At 40.6% G+C, this 21,827-nt stretch overlaps 1 protein-coding gene across 1 annotated transcript; it reads left to right on the top strand.

The window, feature by feature from the left end:
• The first annotated feature begins 15,911 nt into the window (after positions 1-15,911).
• LOC110912223 (plant intracellular Ras-group-related LRR protein 9) lies at positions 15,912-20,331 on the top strand. Its single transcript, XM_022156904.2, has 3 exons — positions 15,912-16,764; positions 18,590-18,756; positions 19,404-20,331. Exons 1-3 carry the CDS (start codon positions 16,069-16,071, stop codon positions 20,041-20,043), a joined length of 1,503 nt encoding a protein of 500 aa, XP_022012596.1. The 5' UTR covers positions 15,912-16,068; the 3' UTR covers positions 20,044-20,331.
• Positions 20,332-21,827: the final 1,496 nt, after the last annotated feature.

The following is a 21,827-nucleotide window of genomic DNA, read 5'->3' as shown; positions in this document are numbered from 1 at the left end:
CCAAGCAGAATCTAATTCCGTGTGGAATTAGATTGGTTTCAAACGAAATTAATCTCTTGAAGCGGAATTAGTAATTCCATTTGAACGTTTCAAACGAAATTAAGTCCCGTGTGAAATCGACTACACTTTTCAAGCGAAAATAGAACAATGTGGCTAATTCCGTGCGGAATTAGAATCCAGTTCAAACGGAATTATGGTGACATCAGCATATTCGAACAACTTTTCAAGCGGAATTACAAGTTTTATCAAATTTTGATCGATTTAAGGTCCAATACATTCAAGGATTAGTTAAAACTCTGTTTTACGTGATATATGTGAGTTTTAAGCCATTTCAACCGTTAAATCTAGTTCAAATCAGAAAAGAAGGAGTAGAAGTGAGAGAATCCGGTGAAATCAAGCTGAATTGGTATGGACTCCTCGTCCTGAGCTCTGATACCACTTGTTGGATCGTCGTGTGACCCTAACGAGTCAATATGAAGAGTTCAACATCAAAATCAAGGGTGGAATCAATGAAATTGATGTAACACAGCTTGTTTTCATCTAATTATCTTCTTCTATTGATTTCCTGAGCTTTTACAATTCAGATAACAATCCGGCAGCACCTCGGCTCTCAAAACACACACACTAATTCCGGATGAAATGAACAAGGCACAACAATATTTATAGACGGGTTAATTCTGCTTGAACCGATCACGCGGAATTATGTTTCAAACGGAATTACCTAATTCTGTGCGGAATTAGTTAATTTTGCTTGAACATCTAATTCCGTTTGAATGACACTAAACACCTTTCAAGCGGAATTACCTATATACTCGTTTACTCGTTTTGCGTGCCCTGATCTATCCAATAAAATACAAGACTCAATAAAGACGAAGTTAACAGACATCAGTGCACCAACAGAAATACATGTAGTATCATCATTAGGACCATCATACTTGCCAACCATCGATGAACTGATCGGATTAACCAACCAAAATTAGCTTCAGTCATTATGTATTGAACAGAAGCAAAAGCAAAAGCAAAAGCATCAGTAACGGTCGGACGATAGTAAAAGGTCATAGCAAATCCTGTAGCCACTTGTACTAAAAAACAAGTAAGCGTAATTCCCCCTAGACAATAAAATATGTTTACATGTGGAGGAACATATTTACTAGTTATATCTTCCGCAATCGCCTGAATCTCGAGACGCTCTTCAAACCAATCATATATTTTATTGAGATAGGTGTGATCCCCCTCTGAGAACTGTATATGAGACTTTCATCTCGTACAGCTCAAGCAAAAACACCCAAATACTGGTTGGAACGTATATTTAATAGAAAGTTTGAAACTTCTTACTTTCCGATTCAATCTGTTATGAAGATACGAATAAAAAAATCCGAAAGTTATTCTTTGTGGTCATAATACCAAAATATCAAGTTGGCTCAGTCATCTTTATCTTAATCCTTACGGGCCTCTTGAATTCTCTCTTCCCTATAGTCTTTCTTTTTCTTTTAGTTGTTTTTGTCTATAATGTTTATTATATTTGTTCTATTTATTATTGATTGGAATTCTCTTGTTAAGACTCTATGAATCGATTCAAACCCCAGATTCATACTAGAACCACGATGATTCAATAAAAATACTAAGTTAAGCCCAAAGATTCCCTGAGTAAGAACCATCGGATCATTACTTATTCCACAAATAGATAATCACCAAAAATCTGAAGAAAGATTTGTATTTGAGTCAATAATCACCTCGAACCTCGAACAGAGAGTAAGAAAGGCGTAAGGTTCACAATGGTGTAAAACTAAAATGGGATATACCAGGCTAGGATTGGAGTTACAGGAACAAGGGCCAAACCAACCACCCAAGAATGGAATCGTCGAGCGAAAACACTTGCAACCTCCTGGAAGCGGCTTTTTTTTGCCACCAGACCTTTCTCCATCAATTAGGAATCTGATGTCGTCACTAAACACATTCCTTAAATTGTAGCCATTTTTTGAGTGTTTATTTTTTGGTGTCTAATCCGCATATATATCACCATTGCTCTTGATTTTCTTGACTGTTTATCTCTTAAATGTCAACATATACACGTGTGATTTAGTTTACGAAGATTTTTCACTACCGAGATCCTCGAACAGAGAGTAAAAAAGCGTAAGGTTCAAAATGGTGTAAAACAAAAATGGTATATACCGTGCTAGGATTCGAATTACAGGAACAAGGGCCAAACCAACCACCCAAGAATGGAATCGTCGAGCGAAAACACATGACAACCTCCTAGAAGCAGCTTTTCTTGCCACTAGACCTTTCTCCATCAATCAGGAATCTGATGCTGTAACTAAACACATTCCTTAAATTGTTGCCATCTTTTAATGTTTATTTTTTGGTGTCTAATCTGCATATATATCACCATTGCTCTTAATTTTTTTGACTGTCTAATCCGCATATAAATCACCATTGCTCTTAATTTTTTTGACTGTATATCTCTTAAAAGTCAACATATAAACATGTGATTTAGTTTACGAAGATTTTTTAATGCCGAGAACCTCGATCAGAGTGTAAAAAATGCGTAAGGTTCACAATGGTGTAAAACTAAAATGGGATATACCGGGCTAGGATTCGAGTTACAGGAACAAGGGCCAAACTAACCACCCAAGAATGGAATTGTCGAGCGAAAACACTTGATAACCTCTTAGAAGCAGTTTTTCTTGCCACCAGACCTTTCTCCATCAATTAGGAATCTGATGCCGTCATAAACACATTCCTTAAATTGTAGCCATTTTTGTGTGTTTATTTTTTTGTGTCTAATCCTCATATATATCACAATTGCTCTTGATTTTCTTGACTGTATATCTCTTAAATGTCAACATATACACGTGTGATTTAGTTTACGAAGATTTTTCAATGACGAGAACCTCGATCAGAGAGTAAAAAAGGCGTAAGGTTCACAATGGTGTATGTAACACCCCGTGTTTTCGAATGTCAAAGTCAAAGTCCAAGTCAACTTTGACTTCTTTGACTGTTAAAGTTTCTTTTTACTTTTGTATTATGTGGAGTAGGTGTTGTATAAATGAAATGATCGAATGTTTAATCAATGCGACCAATTTACGACTGTGAATAGTAGGAAGTAACAATGCGATAAAGTTAATCAATCAATAATCAAGCTAATCGATTCATTAATCAAACTCGAGACTCGAAATATGCGAACTCTGGTATTGTTATACATGTGTGTGTGCCTTATGTGTTACTTGTGCGTGTTTACTTATATGTTTGGTATGGTACTCAAGTGAATCAATCGAAAATCGAATCGAAACTCGAAAAGCAATCGAACTTAATCGAAACCGACATCGAAACGAGACTTATAGAAGATTATATGTTAGATATAGTAGTTGGGACTGAAAGTAATTTGACTAGGAACTCTATCGTATTCGTATCATCGTCCATCGAAATCGAAACATCGAAAATTGTCGCGAAATACTCAAAGTGGGTCGCGGATCGAACAGGAGGCATCCTGATCGAACAGGCCAGCCGATCGGCTAGCATCTTCCTAGCCGATCGAGCAGCCCATTCGATCGGAGCTCCTGGCCGATCGGCTGCCACTTTCCTCTTTTGGAGCCTATAAATAGGGCTGTCATTGTCACACTTTCCATTTTTGGAAAGCTCTGACCGAAGCAGCCTTCTTCTTCACCTTTTCTCAGATTTCTCTCAACTCCGGTAAGTTTTCACCCTAATTCTTGTACGTTTTTTATCATTGCATGATTCTACACCTTTCTATCTTTCAAAACTCGATTTCTAACCGTGAAACCACCAAGATCTGAGTGTTCTTGGCTGATGTCATCATGGTGTTCTTGAAGAACACCAAACTTTGGCCTCATTCAACCATGAATAGCTTAGATCTGACCCTTCCACATAAACAAACTAAGATTTGCAAATATCTTAACATTTTTATAAATAATTTCCAACATTATTCAACCTTTACACTCGAAGCCTTAAAAACCGGTAGAAACGGAGCTTGAACCGGCTAACTAATCATTCTAACAGTTAAGAGGTTCAAGATTCGGATTCTATATACAAGGTTCACCGACGATGGGTTAAACTCTAAACCGACGTTCCGAACCGTTCACCGGCCGGACTTGGGTGATTCCTGTCCGAGCCGAAGAAACGAGTAGGAACGGAGGATATCATAGTTCAACTCGTTATCAAACTACCTCGATATGGCAACAAGTGATCAAACAGCCAAGTGTTAGACGAAAGGCCGACCAGGTCAGAAATGCTGACCGAACGGCTAGGCTGTTCGAACAGCCCAGCCGATCGGACATGCCAGCCGATCGACCGGGCCAGCCGATCGGCTAGCACATGGTTCCACACTTTTCAAATTTTATGAAGTATGCTATTGACGAAGTAATGTTCGATCGAATACGCTACTCGATTGGTAAACATTACTGTTCGGATCATGAGATACTATGCTTCAACAATTAATCGTTTTACAAGTCGTTCGTAGTAGGGAATGCCAGCCGATCGAACAGTCTGTTCGATCGAGTGACATTCTGTTGAGAACCACTTCTAAAGTTCCCAGCCGATCGGTTAAGCCGGCCGATCGAACGGACCGTTCGATCGATCGACCTGAAAGGTAAGGACATTTTAGTGTTCTCATATACTACAACGAAAACTTCAAAAGTTCAAATCCTCAAACACAAACACACCAGAGGAAGAAACAATCCACTCGAATGGCCCAGCCGATCGAGCCTACCGGCCGATCGAACATGACTGTCCAATCGGATATACCAGCTGATCGAACAGACCGTTCGATCGAACCTGCCGTTCGATCGACCAGCCTATTCGATCCATTCACACTTGTCTCATTTCCACGATACTTATTGTTGTGCTATCGAACTATTCAGGCTAACCCTACTCTCAGCGCTCCCTTCAATCCATAATCAATCACTGTGAGTATACTCGAACCCTTTTTGCTTTAGCACTTTTGGGTGTTACATACGTTACTTATCAAAATCACAATCAAGCACACTATCCAAACTATTTGAACGCTAACCGATTGCATGTATTACGTGATTAAATGTATGCTTGTTGTTATGTTTACACATGGAATGTTGTCTACCTGCCTTAGCAATGTAGTACTATAGTTTGGACTCAGCACCCGTTCACACGGGGGTTGTTAAGGACAATTAATTGCATGATTTACGGTGGTGATCATGTATTGCAAACTGTCTCAGACAGTCAACCCGCAGTCGTTGGTATTGATAGGTCCATGTCGATAATTAACGTGCATCATTTCCCTCTGTGTACATGCTGGTTATGCATAAACTATTCGAACTCTATATGCTACTATCAAACTTGTATGCTCACCTTTACATTATATGTATTGACTTTATTTTAACATATGTGACAGGTGTTTAGGATGCCTACTTGCTCTATCTGCTGTGAAATCGAGGCTAGGAAAGAGTCTAGAAACCAAGACAATTTATATTTATGTACTTAAATCTGAGTTGTCGGAACATGTTTTTGTTTGAAGGATACCTATGTCTATAATAACTAAATTTATCTTATGGGTCACGGTATGGGACGTGATATTTAAACTATTCGGTAATAATAGTTGTTATGGAATTTCTTTGAACAATCTGTTTCGCTCAGTGCCGCGCCCCGATGATTCCGCCATCTGTTGGGGTGTGCCAGATTGGTATCAGAGCCATAACTATAGGGAATTAGGTTAGACACGACCTCGTCCGGGTCGCTGTCTTAGAGACCTAGACTATAGTTAGGAACCAACAGACCCAGTTTATATGCCTTATTCTGCAATTCTTCACTATCACTGCACTCGAAATTTTCAATTAAAGTCAGGCGATTCAGTCAGGAATAGGTGTGAAAACCGCAAACTCCTGACCAAAATTGCCTGACCTATGGGGATTTTACTCCTTCATCTCGACATTTTTGCCAATAAACGAGGAGAATTATACCAAATCAGGTGTGAAACCCCCATTTTGATGAAAATCCTCCTTAGGTTTTCTTAAAAACAAGGAAGAAATTGCTAAGCCAGGGGTGAAACCCTAACCTTGGCAAATTGTTCCGAATATTATTCCATCTCACCAAGGCATTCGACGGACTCCAACGACCTGAACTCACAAGTACGACCTAAGAAATGTGTGTTGAATGTCCAAGAATCGAGGCAGAAACACGACCCTTAAGGTCGAAAGTGATGACAAGTCTACTGTGAATAGTCGAGCTGCCTTGGGTAGTCGATGTCTAGTAGCCGCAGACAATCTATCACTCGATTTTATGTGTTTCGATTTTGAGAACCGCAACCGCTTACTCTGATGACTCGTTGATTTTTATGTGTTTATGTGTGCTTTCTCTGTTTTTGTGTTTATATTTAGGATGTTATTCGATTTTGCTATCATTTCAATCGACACACACGACTCGTACTATTATTCTACCCCTAATCGATCCCCAGTTGCTGCAATCTAGACGATATTACGATATGATATACTATACGACTAAGTTAGGATATACTATACTGTGCTGTGCTACCTGATATGCTATACGCGATTGCTATGCGAACGACACGCCAGCTTGGAAGGATAGGTTTCTGTTTTCTGACTGCTTCTGTGATTAAATGGTTACGTGCTTTTGTGTTTATGTGACTCTGTGCTTATGTGCTTCTGTGTTTACGTGTATTTGTGGTTATGTGTCTGTGTGTTTAAGTGATACGTGTTTCGACGTGTTCCTAAGCTTTAGTAAGTAGTAGACGTGTGAGGTGAGATTCGATTCTGATGTGTCTGAGACCTACGACGATGTCTGTTGCAGATCATGCCGTCATCCGGACAACGAACCCCACTTACTCGCCAAGAAAAGAGAGACAGACGTCTTGCTGCTATCATCGCCAAGCAAGTAGCAAAACCTGTGAGCGATGTTTACGAAAATGTCAGCAAATCATCCGAGGAGTCGAGAATCGAAGCTCCCAAAGATGCCGCCAAGACTATTTTCAGCTTCAAACAGTTCAAGGCATGCGGACCAAAGGAATTCACCGGAGAAGATGGCCCTACTGCTATGTTTTAATGGTTTGATTCCATCGAAGTCACCCTGCGCCAAAGCGGTTGTCCTGAGAATCTCCGCACCCTCAATGCTACTGCGTCTTCCAGTCCCGTGCTCTAGACTGGTGGACGGCCGAACGAAACAAGCGCGGGAATGATGCAGCTTACGAGCTGACATGGAAAGAGCTGAAAGCCATTATGATGGACGAATTCTGCCCTCCCCATGAACGCCAAAAGCTGGAGGACGAGTTTTGGAACATCAAGCAGGAAGCTGGAGACAACGCTGCCCTGACTGCTCGCTTTAAACAGCTTAGCATCGTCTGTCCCGATCAGGTCAAGACCCCAGATCAAATCATCAAGAAGTACATTCGAGCTCTACCCGACTGTGTAGCCGACTTTGTTCACGCCGCCAAGCCAGCAACGATCGAAGAGACTTACCTACTCGCCGATGAGATCAATGACAAGCGAGTAAAGTCTGGTTTTTGGGATAAGCAAACCAAGTCTCTGCACCAAGCCACCGCAGCACCCACCGACTCATCTGCTCAACCCTCCAAGTCATCGAGAAGAAAGAAGAAGCACAACAATAACAGCTCCAGCAACAAGAGCTGTGCCGCCGCGACAACTGCCACTCCCCTACAAGCTGTACCAGCTCAGCAGCAACAACACCCTCGCTCAGCTCCAGTGATCAATGCACCGCCAGCAAAGCGTGCATACACAGGTCCTCACCCACTCTGCCCAACGTGTTCGTATCATCACCCGGTGGGTCTAGCCTGTCGTTTTTGTGCTCACTGCAACCTTTACGGTCATTTCACTGCAAACTGTCACTATGGTCCCCGTCAAGCCCCAGATTAAGCCACTGTCAACCAAGCTCTACTCCCTGCCCCTCAAGGCCAACAAGCAGCTCAAGCACCAACAGTCAATGCTCGAGTCTGCTTTGCATGTGGTGACCCTAACCTCTTTGCAAACAGGTGCCCGAACAGGGTGGTCAAGCAAGAGCCCCAGCAGCAACAGCCACAACAGCAGCCTCAGCAACAGCAACAAGCAGCCCATGCCCGAACCTTCAACATCAATGCCCGTCAGGCTCAGGCGGATAACAACGTGGTTAATGGTACGTTCCTTGTGAATGGTATTTATGCATCATGTTTGTTTGATACTGGAGCCGATAACTGCTTTGTGTCATTTGAATTTGAGAAGCTCCTTAGTCGTAAGCGCTCTTATCTGTCCTCGTCATTCGAAGTCGAAGTCGCTACGGGAAGAACTATTGCCGTTAATTCAGTACTCCGTGATTGTACTCTCAAACTCAACAATCACATCTTTCCAATTGACCTTATTCCAATGCAACTCGGAAGCTTCGATGTCATAATTGGCATGGACCTTCTTCGCGAAAACCATGCTGAAGTCGTATGCTTTGAAAAGATGATTCGATTCTCGCTTGCGAATGGTGATTTATTGTGTGTGTACGGTGAAACAGCGTCGAAAGGTCTCAAGCTCATGTCTTGTATTCAAGCCAGCAAGTATCTCCGTAAGGAATACCGAGCTTTCTTGGCCAACATTGTAGTAGCGGAGAAGGGAAAGAAAAAGAAAGTTGAAGTCAAAGACGTTCCAGTGGTTAGTGAATTTCCTCAGGTGTTCCCTGACGATCTTCCCGGACTACCACCAAGTCGTGATATCGACTTCCGCATCGACCTCATCCCTGGAGCTAACCCCGTTGCCAAAGCCCCTTACCGACTCGCACCATCCGAAATGAGGGAACTCTCGAACCAACTCCAGGAATTACTCGAAAAAGGCTTTATTCGCCCAAGCACCTCTCCTTGGGGCGCGCCAGTCCTTTTCGTCAAAAAGAAGGACGGGTCGTTCCGGATGTGCATCGATTATCGGGAATTGAATAAGCTAACCATCAAGAACCGATACCCCTTGCCCCGAATCGACGATTTGTTTGATCAGCTACAAGGTGCATCATGTTTCTCGAAGATTGACTTACGCTCAGGCTACCATCAATTGCGGATTCAAGAGGAAGACATCCCCAAAACCGCCTTTCGAACCCGTTATGGCCATTACGAATTTGTTGTTATGCCCTTTAGTCTAACCAACGCACCCGCGGTTTTTATGGACCTGATGAATCGCGTGTGTAAGCCTTATCTTGACCGTTTCGTCATCGTGTTCATCGACGATGTCTTGATTTATTCCAAAACGAAACCGAACACGCGCAACATCTACGTTTGGTTCTCGAGTTACTTCAGGGGAACCAACTCTATGCCAAGTTCTCCAAGTGCGAATTCTGGTTGGAGGAGGTTCAGTTTCTGGGTCACATCGTGAATAGTCAGGGTATCCATGTCGATCCTGCGAAGATTGAAGCTGTCAAAAGTTGGATTACGCTTAAGAACCCGTCAAAAGTTCGTTCTTTTCTGGGACTAGTGGGCTATTATCGACGATTCATTGAAGGATTCTCCAAGATCGCTGTGCCACTTACCGCTCTTACGCATAAAGACAAGCCTTTTGTGTGGGGAAACGCACAAGAGACTGCCTTCCAAACCCTCAAGCATATGCTGTGCAACGCTCCGATTCTTACGCTGCCCGATGGAAGCGACAACTTCATTGTCTACTGTTATGCTTCTAACCTTGGTCTCGGCTGTGTCCTCATGCAGCGAGACAAGGTTATAGCCTACGCATCTCGTCAGCTCAAGTTCCATGAGAAGAACTATACAACCCATGACCTCGAGCTAGGCGCGGTTGTCTTTGCATTGAAGATTTGGCGACACTACCTGTATGGCACTAGGTGTACAATCTACACTGATCACAGGAGTTTACAACACATCTTTAATCAGAGGGAACTTAATATGCGTCAACGCCGATGGGTAGAACTTCTCAACGATTACGACTGTGAGATTCGTTATCACCCAGGCAAGGCGAATGTGGTTGCCGACACGCTCAGCAGAAAGAGTTACATGCTCAGTACCCGAAACATCCAAGCCCAGCACAATCTCAAAACCCTCATCCGCGAAGCTCAACATGCTTGCTTTAACGAGCGTACATTGAAGAAAGAAAGGATCTATCACGATGGAGCTCAGTTAGTAAGCAAATCCGATGGGATATTCTATTATCTGGACCGAATATGGATCCCTAAACGGTCCGATTTGCGAAAGATTATCATGAATGAAGCCCATAAATCTCGATACTCCATTCATCCCGGTGCTGACAAGATGTACCAGGACCTGCGTTATAAGTACTGGTGGCCGGGCATGAAAAGGGATATCGCCCTCTACGTTGGAAGTTGCTTAACTTGCGCAAGAGTCAAGGCTGAACATCAAAGACCTTCTGGCTTACTTGAACAACCGCCGATACCTATATGGAAGTGGGAGAGTATAGCTATGGACTTCATAACAAAACTCCCGCCCACGCCATCAGGTCACGACAGTATTTGGGTCATAGTCGATCGTCTAACGAAATCAGCCCACTTTTTGCCGATACGAGAAGACTATAAGGTGGAACGACTAGCCCAAATCTACACCGACGAGATCATTTGTAATCATGGTACGCCTCGTGACATCATTTCAGACCGTGATGCGCGGTTCACTTCGCGATTGTGGGAAACGTTTCAATCGGCCCTTGGTACGTCGCTTAATCTGAGTACTGCATTCCATCCTCAAACCGACGGACAGACTGAAAGAACAATCCGTACTCTTGAAGACATGCTCCGAGCGTGTGTCATAGATTTTGGTGGTAGTGGAACAAGCACCTGCCATTGGTGGAATTCTCGTATAATAACAGCTATCATGCCAGCATTCAAATGGCACCTTTCGAGGCTTTGTATGGTAGAAGATGTCGATCGCCTATTGTGTGGCACGAGATCGGTCACTCGAAACTAACCGGTCCCGAGATTCTACAAGAAACGACTGACAAAATCCACCAGATTCGAGACAACCTGGTGAAAGCTCGGAACAGACAGAAAAGTTACGCCGATAAAAGACGCAAACCCCTTGAATTTGAAGTTGGTGACTACGTACTCCTAAAGGTATCACCTTGGAAGGGTGTAGTCCGATTCGGCAAGAAGGGGAAACTAGCGCCTCGATATGTTGGACCTTTTAGGATTCTGGAAAGGATCGGAAAAGTCGCCTATAGACTCGAACTACCGGAGGAACTCAGTAACGTCCACCCGACTTTCCACGTCTCTAACCTCCGAAAATGCCTCGCTGATCATGATCTAATCGTACCACTTAACGATCTTCAGGTCAACGAAACGTTACACTTCGTGGAAAAGCCTGTCGAAATCATGGACCGCCAAACCAAGCAACTCAGGCGCTCTCGCATCCCGATCGTGAAAGTCCGATGGGAAGGCAAACGAGGCGCGGAGTTCACTTGGGAACTCGAAAGCGACATGAAGGCCAAGTACCCGTAGTTATTTAAATAAATAGATCTGAAGCATCAAATTGGTAAATCACGGCGTTGTGTAGCCTTCGACTTAATTTCGGGACGAAATTCCCTAAACAAGGGGAGGCTGTAACACCCCGTGTTTTCGAATGTCAAAGTCAAAGTCAAAGTCCAAGTCAACTTTGACTTCTTTGACTGTTAAAGTTTCTTTTTACTTTTGTATTATGTGGAGTAGGTGTTGTACAAATGAAATGATCGAATGTTTAATCAATGCGACCAATTTACGACTGTGAATAGTAGAAAGTAACAATGCGATAAAGTTAATCAATTAATAATCAAGCTAATCGATTCATTAATCAAACTCGAGACTTGAAATATGCGAACTCTGGTATTGTTATACGTGTGTGTGTGCCTTATGTGTTACTTGTGCGTGTTTACTTATATGTTTGGTATGGTACTCAAGTGAATCAATCGAAAATCGAATTGAAACTCGAAAAGCAATCGAACTCAATCGAAACCGACATCGAAACGAGACTTATAGAAGATTGTATGTTAGATATAGTAGTTGGGACTGAAAGTAATTTGACTAGGAACTCTGTCGTATTCGTATCATCGTCCATCGAAATCGAAACATCGAAAATCGTCGCGATATACTCAAAGTGGGTCGCGGATCGAACAGGCCAGCCGATCGGCTAGCATCTTCCTAGCCGATCGAGCAGCCCATTCGATCGGAGCTCCTGGCCGATCGGTTGCCACTTTCCTCTTTTGGAGCCTATAAATAGGGCTGTCATTGTCACACTTTCCATTTTTGGAAAGCTCTGACCGAACCAGCCTTCTTCTTCACCTTTTCTCAGATTTCTCTCAACTCTGGTAAGTTTTCACCCTAATTCTTGTATGTTTTTTATCATTGCATGATTCTACATCTTTCTATCTTTCAAAACTCGATTTCTAACCGTGAAACCACCAAGATCTGAGTGTTCTTGGGTGATGTCATCATGGTGTTCTTGAAGAACACCAAACTTTGGCGTCATTCAACCATGAATAGCTTAGATCCGACCGGTTTCCACATAAACAAACTAAGATTTGCAAGAATCTTAACATTTTTATGAATAATTTCCAATATTCTTCAACCTGCTAACTAATCATTCTAACAGTTAAGAGGTTCAAGATTCGGATTCTATATACAAGGTTCACCGACGATGGGTTAAACTCTAAACTGACGTTCCGAACCGTTCACCGGCCGGACTTGGGTGATTCCTGTCCGAGCCGAAGAAACGAGTAGGAACGGAGGATATCATAGTTCAACTCGTTATCAAACTACCTCGATATGGCAACAAGTGATCAAACAGCCAAGTGTTAGACGAAAGGCCGACCAGGTCAGAAATGCTGACCGAACGGCTAGGCTGTTCGAACAGCCCAGCCGATCGGACATGCCAGCCGATCGACCGGGCCAGCCGATCGGCTAGCACATGGTTCCACACTTTTCAAATTTTATGAAGTATGCTATTGACGAAGTAATGTTCGATCGAATACGCTACTCGATTGGTAAACATTACTGTTCGGATCATGAGATACTATGCTTCAACACTTAATCGTTTTACAAGTCGTTCGTAGTAGGGAATGCCAGCCGATCGAACAGTCTGTTCGATCGAGTGACATTCTGTTGAGAACCACTTCTAAAGTTCCCAGCCGATCGGTTAAGCCGGCCGATCGAACGGACCGTTCGATCGATCGACCTGAAAGGTAAGGACATTTTAGTGTTCTCATATACTACAACGAAAACTTCAAAAGTTCAAATCCTCAAACACAAACACACCAGAGGAAGAAACAATCCACTCGAATGGCCCAGGCGATCGAGCCTACCGGCCGATCGAACAGGACTGTCCAATCGGATATACCAGCCGATTGAACAGACCGTTCGATCGAACCTGCCGTTCGATCGACCAGCCTATTCGATCCATTCACACTTGTCTCATTTCCACGATACTTATTGTTGTGCTATCGAACTATTCAGGCTAACCCTACTCTCAGCGCTCCCTTCAATCCATAATCAATCACTATGAGTATACTCGAACCCTTTTTGCTTTAGCACTTTTGGGTGTTACATATGTTACTTATCAAAATCACAATCAAGCACACTATCCAAACTATTTGAACGCTAACCGATTGCATGTATTACGTGATTAAATGTATGCTTGTTGTTATGTTTACACGTGGAATGCTGTCTACCTGCCTTAGCAACGTAGTACTATAGTTTGGACTCAGCACCCGTTCACACGGGGGTTGTTAAGGACAATTACTTGCATGATTTACGGTGGTGATCATGTATTGCGAACTGTCTCGAACAGTCAACCCGCAGTCGTTGGTATTGATAGGTCCATGTCGATAATTAACGTGCATCATTTCCCTCTGTGTACGTGCTGGTTATGCGTAAACTATTCGAACTCTATATGCTACTATCAAACTTGTATGCTCACCTTTAAATTATATGTATTGACTTTATTTTAACGTATGTGACAGGTGTTTAGGATGCCTACTTGCTCTATCTGCTGTGAAATCGAAGCTAGGAAAGAGTCTAGAAACCAAGACAATTTATATTTATGTACTTAAATCTGAGTTGTCGGAACATGTTTTTGTTTGAAGGATACCTATGTCTGTAATAACTAAATTTATCTTATGGGTCACGGTATGGGACGTGATATTTAAACTATTCGGTAATAATAGTTGTTATGGAATTTCTTTGAACAATCTGTTTCGCTCAGTGCCGCGCCTCGATGATTCCGCCATCGGTTGGGGTGTGACAGTGTAAAACTAAAATGGGATATACCGTTATAGGATTCGAGTTACAGGAACAAGGGCCAAACCAACCACCCAAAAATGGAATCGACGAGCGAAAACACTTGACAACCTCCCGGAAGCAGCTTTCTTGCCACCAGACCTTTCTCCATCAATTAGGAATCTTATGCCGTCACTAAACAAATTCTTTAAATTGTAGCCATTTTTTGATTGTTTATTTTTTGTGTCTAATCCGCATATATATCAGCATTGCTCTTGATTTTCTTGACTGTATATCTCATGCTAGGCTAAATATCTGCAACAGTGTAAGGAGTGAGACATTTCTAGTAAGGACTTTTCTCAGTTTAATATGGAGACGTGGTCATTATCTGAGAACTTTAAACATAAATGCAATCTATTAGAAGGTCTACTAGCTGAAGCCTTGTGAACACTCGATCAACCAAGTTAGTGTATGTATCCTTAAGATATCTAAACATGAATGAACGCAACTATCATAAAGTGATACATCAGGTAAAATGTCATCACAGGAGGAAGTACATAGAAGCCTAGTTAAAATGAGGACATCAAGCCTCATTTTATCAACACAATCAAGCCTCATTTTATCAACACGTGGTTCAAACACTAATGGGCCGATTAGGAATGAACCTATCCATTCAACCGGACCCAAAATAAGGTAACGTCTACATGATCCGTTAATTTGATTTCGTCTAAAAATATAACAAAATTGAAAAGCTCGCGACTCGTAGCTCATTCGGATTTAGCTCGCGACTTGATTTGAAACTGAGCCGAGTCGGCTCGGTTAGAAAGTGAGCCTAGCTCGGCTTGACTTGTAACAAGCCAGATTAGCTCGGTTTGGATCACTTAATAGCTCGGCTCGGCTCGGATTGTTTTACTTGTAATATGTATAATTTTATAGAGTAAGGTTAACATACAAAAAGCCTTATCATACATCACGTAGGAGACAATGGTAACCGTTGGATCAGGGGTATAATCACGCATGGGACCACATAATCACGCATGGGACCACATAATCACGCATGGGACTATAATCACGCACGTTCTATGATAATAACGCACGTTATATTTTTTTGTCATGTATGTTAATGTAGCTTAAGCCTTGAAGTACATTATACTTTCTCTAATTTTATATACATTATAATATATAATATATTACAAAAAAAAACAGATTATTATTTACATATATTTATGTGTGTAATTTGATATCTATGACATATTTGAATGTTGATTACCATACTAATGAATTAGTATTGTATTTTATTGAAATTTAAAACTTATTTTGTATTGTTAAAGTTAATTTTGGCTTGTAACGTATTAGGTTGAACTTAGTTTAAATATGTTCTTTTGAACTACTGAATAATATTTTAAAGTACTGAATTTTGAAAGTTATATATTTATTTTTCTTTTTTAAAATCGAGTCAAATCAAGTCGAGCCGAACCAGCTCGATTTAAAACAAAGTCAAGCCTGAGATTAGATTTTTAGTTCGGTTTCAAATCCAAACCGAGCCAACTCAGTTTACAATTAAGTCGAGCCCGAACTTACTATGACTCTGCTTGACTTGGCTTATAAACAACCCTAAACAAGAAAGAAACCGTCTACTTTTTGTCTATAGTTTCGTTTTCAATATAGATTAAATAATCAATTATTTTTAATTTTTTTTTCTAAACCGGGGGTTTTAAACTGGAAAGCCGGTGAAGAATATTTTGAAGGCGATAAGATGCACCCTCACGCAGCGGAATATATACTCAACCAACAGTCTCCACAGAGTCCACTTTCTCTCTCATCATTCTGTTAGATATTTTCTGTTCAATTCATCCATCTGTTGTTACATTTTCTCTTCAATTGATTCATCGATCTGCAATGGATCCAAACCCTAACAAGTTTCCAATCCTATCGTATGTGATGGCGAAGTTACCTAGCGTCAGTCGTGCTTCTCACTCGCCGGAATTCGACATCGAACAACCACCGCCACCGCCACCGGCGGATCAATCCTCGCCGGAACCGGTTTTTGAACTCACCGAACGCATGCCGTACTTAAACGATCCGGAACTCATCGCGTCGATGCGTGCAGCCGTTGAAGACGTTTCGCGAACTCGATCTGTTCTCAAAACCCTAGGTGACTGTCCGGATCATGAGTTTGTTGATATCGCTAGATCTAGACTTGCGGAGATTGAAGAACTTGCGGTGAATCGGGATCAGGAGGTTGCGGTGGAGGTGGAGAGGGAGAGGGAGAGACAGTCGTATGTGGCGGTGATTCGGTTGTATGAGATGCATGAAAACTATGAGAAGTTGTTGAGTGAGGCGGAGAAGAGGCTGGAGAAGCTGTATGAGGCGGCGAAGAAAGGAGGGAAGGCGGTTGCGGTTGAAGAAGGGAGTAGTGGTGAGGTTATGGTTGAGGACGGTGTTAGGGATGAGCTGGCTGCGGTTTTGCAGGATGCGTTTGCGAAGAATGTTGAGAGGATTGATTTGTCGCAGAGGCGGTTGCCTGTTCTTCCAGAAGCGTTTGGGAAGCTTAGTATGTTGGTTTCGCTTAATCTGTCGTCAAATCAACTTGAGGTTAGTGTAATGATCTCAATTCTCATGTTAGAAATCACTGTTCTGATTAGTTTAGTTAATTAGTTATATGAGCATTGCTCAATGAGTAATATTAGGATCTTAGTTGGATCTTAGTTTCGCTATATGAGCAATGTTCTAATTTAATTTAGTTCTTTACTTATATGAGCAGTGTTTTATGAGAAATGTTAGGATCTTAATTTGGTATATGAGCAATGTTATAATTAATTTAGTTAATTAGTTATATGATAAATGTTAGACCATGTGTAGTGGGAGGGGAAGATAATGCCCCCACCCTTAGGGGTTTTGCGCCATGTGGTGGTCTGTGGGCATTGGGGCATTATCTTAAAACAGGTGTAGTGGTATAAATCAAGTGCAGGCATTTAAAATGTGACGCCCCACCCATTTTTTTAAAAAAAAAACCCCCGGGGGTGGTCCCAAGGCGTGTTTGGGCGTTTTTTTGGGGAAAAAACGCCAAAAAAACCCCCACTACGGAAAATGTAATAATTAATTTAGTTAGGTATATGAGCAATGTTAGGATCTGAATTTTGGTATACGTTAGTTAGGTATATGAGCAATGTTAGGATCTGAATTTTGGTATACGAATGTTCTAATTAATTTAGTCAATTAGTTATATGAGCAATGTTATTCTTGAACAATGTTCTAACTTCAAATGAATTTAGCTAATTGGTTATATGAGTAATGTTAGGATCCTAATTTCGGTATATGAAAAATGTTCTAATTAATGTAGTTAGTTAGTTATATGAGCAATCGGTATATGAAAAATATTCTAATTAATGTAGTTAGTTATATGAGCAATGTTAGGATCCTAATTTCGATATATGAAAGGTGTAATAATAAATTTAGTTAATTAGCTATATGAGCAGTGTTAACCTTAGTCATGGATGAAACTTTAAACTAGATAGAAAAGAGAGATAGTAGTTAGAGTGCTAATATAGTTAATTAGTTAGATGAGAAACGTTTTAATTACTGTATCGGGATTTAGATGATATGCTACTCATTCTGTCCTAGTTTCATTGAATTGAATTTGAATTGGCATATATTCCTATGATGTGGGCCTGTTGATCGGCGGTGTGTGCAATCATAAAAATCCGGATTGTATTTTATTTTTATTCTAATATCTTTGAGAATATGAGTACAACATACTGGTCCATACTCCATAAGTACCAGTTCGGTATCGGTGGTACCGGTAGGGTATCGGATTCATCTAGTTCAGTCTCAAATTGTACTATGAACTGGACAAAACTTTGGCTTAGTGATTTTATCCTAACTTTTAAGATGCATTATTTAAGTAAGGTAAAAACGAAACAACGTAAGGAGTTTGGACCTGGACCGTAGTACCGTACCTGATATGTTAATTGTGGATTGTACGGTCCAAGTCCAAACCCTCTTTGTTATCATTATTGCTTTAGTGATTGGTGCAATTTATATTTACTCTATATTATTATATTCACTCAACAAAAAAAAAATAATATCTATATTAACCCATTCAAATTAGTTTTGATTTCATATTGAACTATCTTATTAAATACACAACACTTTATATTTTTATATAATATGACCATTGTACCTGACCCCGTCACTAAAGCTTGAATGACGAGTACTTTATCTACCCAGTTACGCAGCTGGTGGAATATATTCTGATGTAGACCGAAACAATTGTTATATTTTGACCTTGTACAATATCTTTAGCAATTAGCAAGCGATGTAATGTTTTAAACACTTTGGTTTTTTTGTCATTCCTGCCCTAAGTTTTTTTGGAACACACTTTCCATATTGACGGATCACCCTTGGTGTATCGAAACAGGCCATTCCCGATTCAATTGCTGGACTTGAGAATCTTGAGGAGCTTTATGTTTCTTCCAATCTTTTGGAATCATTACCAGATTCAATTGGCTTATTGCTGAAACTCAAGATTCTAGATGTTTCTAGCAACAAGCTAACGTCCTTGCCCGACAGCATTTGTCACTGCAGGTATGTTTGTTTAGATACGCCACAAATATCCTCTTTACCTTCACTATCTTGCTCAACTACCTTATATTTAACTAAGAGGGTGTTTGGATTTTCGTTTTGAAACCGATTACCCAACTAGTGTGATATATTATCTGTACAAAAATGTAAAAAAAAACAATATCCTATTTAGGATTAATTTCATATATACCCTCACAAACTTTAAAAATTTCATATACCCTCGATCAAAACTAAAAATACCATATATACCCTTACAAAATAGTTAAAATATCAAATTTACCCAATTTTATTAAAACCAATATAAATAAATAATCATTTTACCCTTATTTTGTTAACTTCAAGTTTTCATATATTTAACTTCATATTTTTATATAACACATTTTTAGCTTAAATTTATTTTTACCCATTTTTATCTTTATTTTTTTTTTTTTTATTTTTACCCGTAAACAATAGTATACTCCATATATAATATTTAAGCTAAATAAATTATGCTAAAAATGAGTAACGGTGGTTCATTTGGTTTATTCCATTTACCAATGCACATATAGTCATAACCGAACTACTGGTTCTAGGTTGGTTCTGTTATTACGGTTACGATTCGGTTTCTGCTTGTTTTATTAACATTTAATCATCTAATACTCTTATTGCAGGTCACTAGTAGAACTTGATGCGAGCTTCAATAAGCTAACATACCTACCCACCAATATCGGGTATGAACTCGTTAATCTAAAGAAACTTTCAGTCCCTTTAAACAAGCTCCGTTCACTTCCCACATCAATAGGAGAAATGAAATCACTTCAGTTTCTTGATGCCCACTTCAACGAACTCCGGACCCTATCGCCATCCATCGGCCGTCTTTCAAATCTCGAGATTCTTAACCTGAGTGGTAATTTCAGTGACCTTACATCACTTCCCGTCACAATCGGTGATCTAACCAACCTCAAAGAACTCGACATCAGTAACAATCAGATTCATGAACTTCCCGCCACCTTTGGCCGCCTCGAGAAGCTCGAAAAACTCAACGTGGAGGAGAACCCAATGGTGGTGCCGCCTAGAGAAGTGGTGAACGACGGGGTGGAAGCGGTGAAGATGTTCATGGCTAAGAGGTGGCTTGATTTGTTATTGGAGGAAGAAGAGAAAAGCAAGCGTGTTGAGAATGAGCCGGCACAAGGTGGTTGGTTGACTCGTAGCACCTCGTGGTTGTCCAATGTGGCGGGAAGCGTTGGCGGATATTTGGGTGGTGGAGGGAGCACAACGGTCGCAGACCCTTATCTCAATCAGCAACTATGATTAGGTTATAGCAAACTTTTCTTACATTGAAGATAAAAAGTTTTTTTCCTTTTTACTATGTGCGCTTTTCACTTCGACAACCTGAAAACATGTTAAAACGGGTTTTGACCAAAATAAGCTGGCTTCGTTTTAGATAAAAAGTATCGGATTGGATACATGTCTTTTTTACGACGGCTAGTGACTAAACTTGAATTTGATTGTGTATAATGAAATCCAGATGACATTATAGTGGGTATATTGACTAGAAAAACCTATACTATATCAAAATCTGGTAATATATTCTTTCAATCCTTTGAACTTGCTGTTAAGAATCTTTCTAATAGATGAGTCGGTGCTTCCGTATGGCCATATTGCCTCGTTTCGCTTATTGTCAACAAAATGTACGTTTTGCAGATAAATGTTGTGCATATGCTTCATTGATTACGCTCTTGGTCCCTATGTCACATCTCGAGCCACCCACTTTACACCCGTACATTGAACCCCTTCTCGAGTCGGAAAACAGGGCTGATTGGTTGGCTTTCAATCAGCATCACTGCTTTCAGTTGTTTCAAATCAGCTTAATGCAAATTCAGTGCAATTTTGTTCACTTCAACAATCATTTCAGTCTATTCCGAAGACCCTAGGATTTTAGGTTCGTTTGAATTTCAACCGTGTGTTATGGTTTGCTCGAATATCAATCATATAACAAAAGTTAGGGTGGATGTCTTTAGTTCTAAGGGTATGTAAGATGGAGGGGGGGGGGGGGGGTTGATCTACAACGGGTCACCGGCTAATTCACCGAAGAAGATGAACAATGATGTGGGGTAGGGTGGGGCTTTTTAGTTAATATTAAACGGTCTCACATATTTTATTTTTATTTTTAATATTAAAGAGTATTTTAGTCGTTTCTTAAAGCCTTAACTGAAAATTTAACGGACACCAACTTGAGAGACTACCCCTGATACATTCAAGTAAACGATCAGACCAATATGTAATTAATAAAACTTAGAGACCAAAACTATAATATTACCGTACTAATCCGACCACCATGTGATTGTTAACTCTTTTTGGATTGATACCTTGAAAATATTTTAGGCCTAAGCTTTTGAATGAGGTGAATCTAGACACAAGCTTGGCTCGTTTACACGTCCCCCCAAACCCTTGACCCATTAACAATTCTTTTTCATAAAATATATCGTTTATAAAGTTAGTAACTTCCGTAATTTTCTCCAATCCTCTTGATATTTTATTTTAGGTGCAAATTTCCAATATATGTCACTTTTCTAAACTTTGAAATCTTCTTCCATCATATCTCATCATCTTCTTTATTTATATATACAAACTCATCACACAACTTCAAACATATTAAACAATCATAGTAGTTGCCACCTTTGCCAACCAGCCCATGTGCACCTTCACATGCCTTCAAATTCTTCCACTTCAACCATCATTTATCTTCCAAAACACAACATTCTTCCATTACATCTTCATCTCCAAATGATCTTTAACAAGTCAGCTATCACTAAATCATGCTTGTTCTTCATCCTTTCATGCTACATGTTTAACATGTGGTTGTTGTCAACCAACATGTGGTCCGTTGTTCGGTTTGTAGGGGTGGTGTTGATTGTGGGGTTGGTGGTGGTGTTGGTGCGAACCACCATTGTGACGTGGATAACGGTGTTGGTGATGCTGAGGTTTGCGGGGAAGCGCCGCCGTGTGTTGGTGGTGGAAGGGAGGAAGATAAGTGGTGATGTTGCCATGCATTTGTTGAAGGTTTTGGTTAAAGAAAGAAGTATTGTTGCGGT

This window comes from Helianthus annuus, chromosome 2 (genome assembly GCF_002127325.2).
Source record: "Helianthus annuus cultivar XRQ/B chromosome 2, HanXRQr2.0-SUNRISE, whole genome shotgun sequence".
Lineage (NCBI taxonomy): Eukaryota > Viridiplantae > Streptophyta > Magnoliopsida > Asterales > Asteraceae > Helianthus > Helianthus annuus.
Note: the sequence above shows the minus strand (reverse complement) of the source record. Positions and strands in the feature narration are given on the sequence as shown.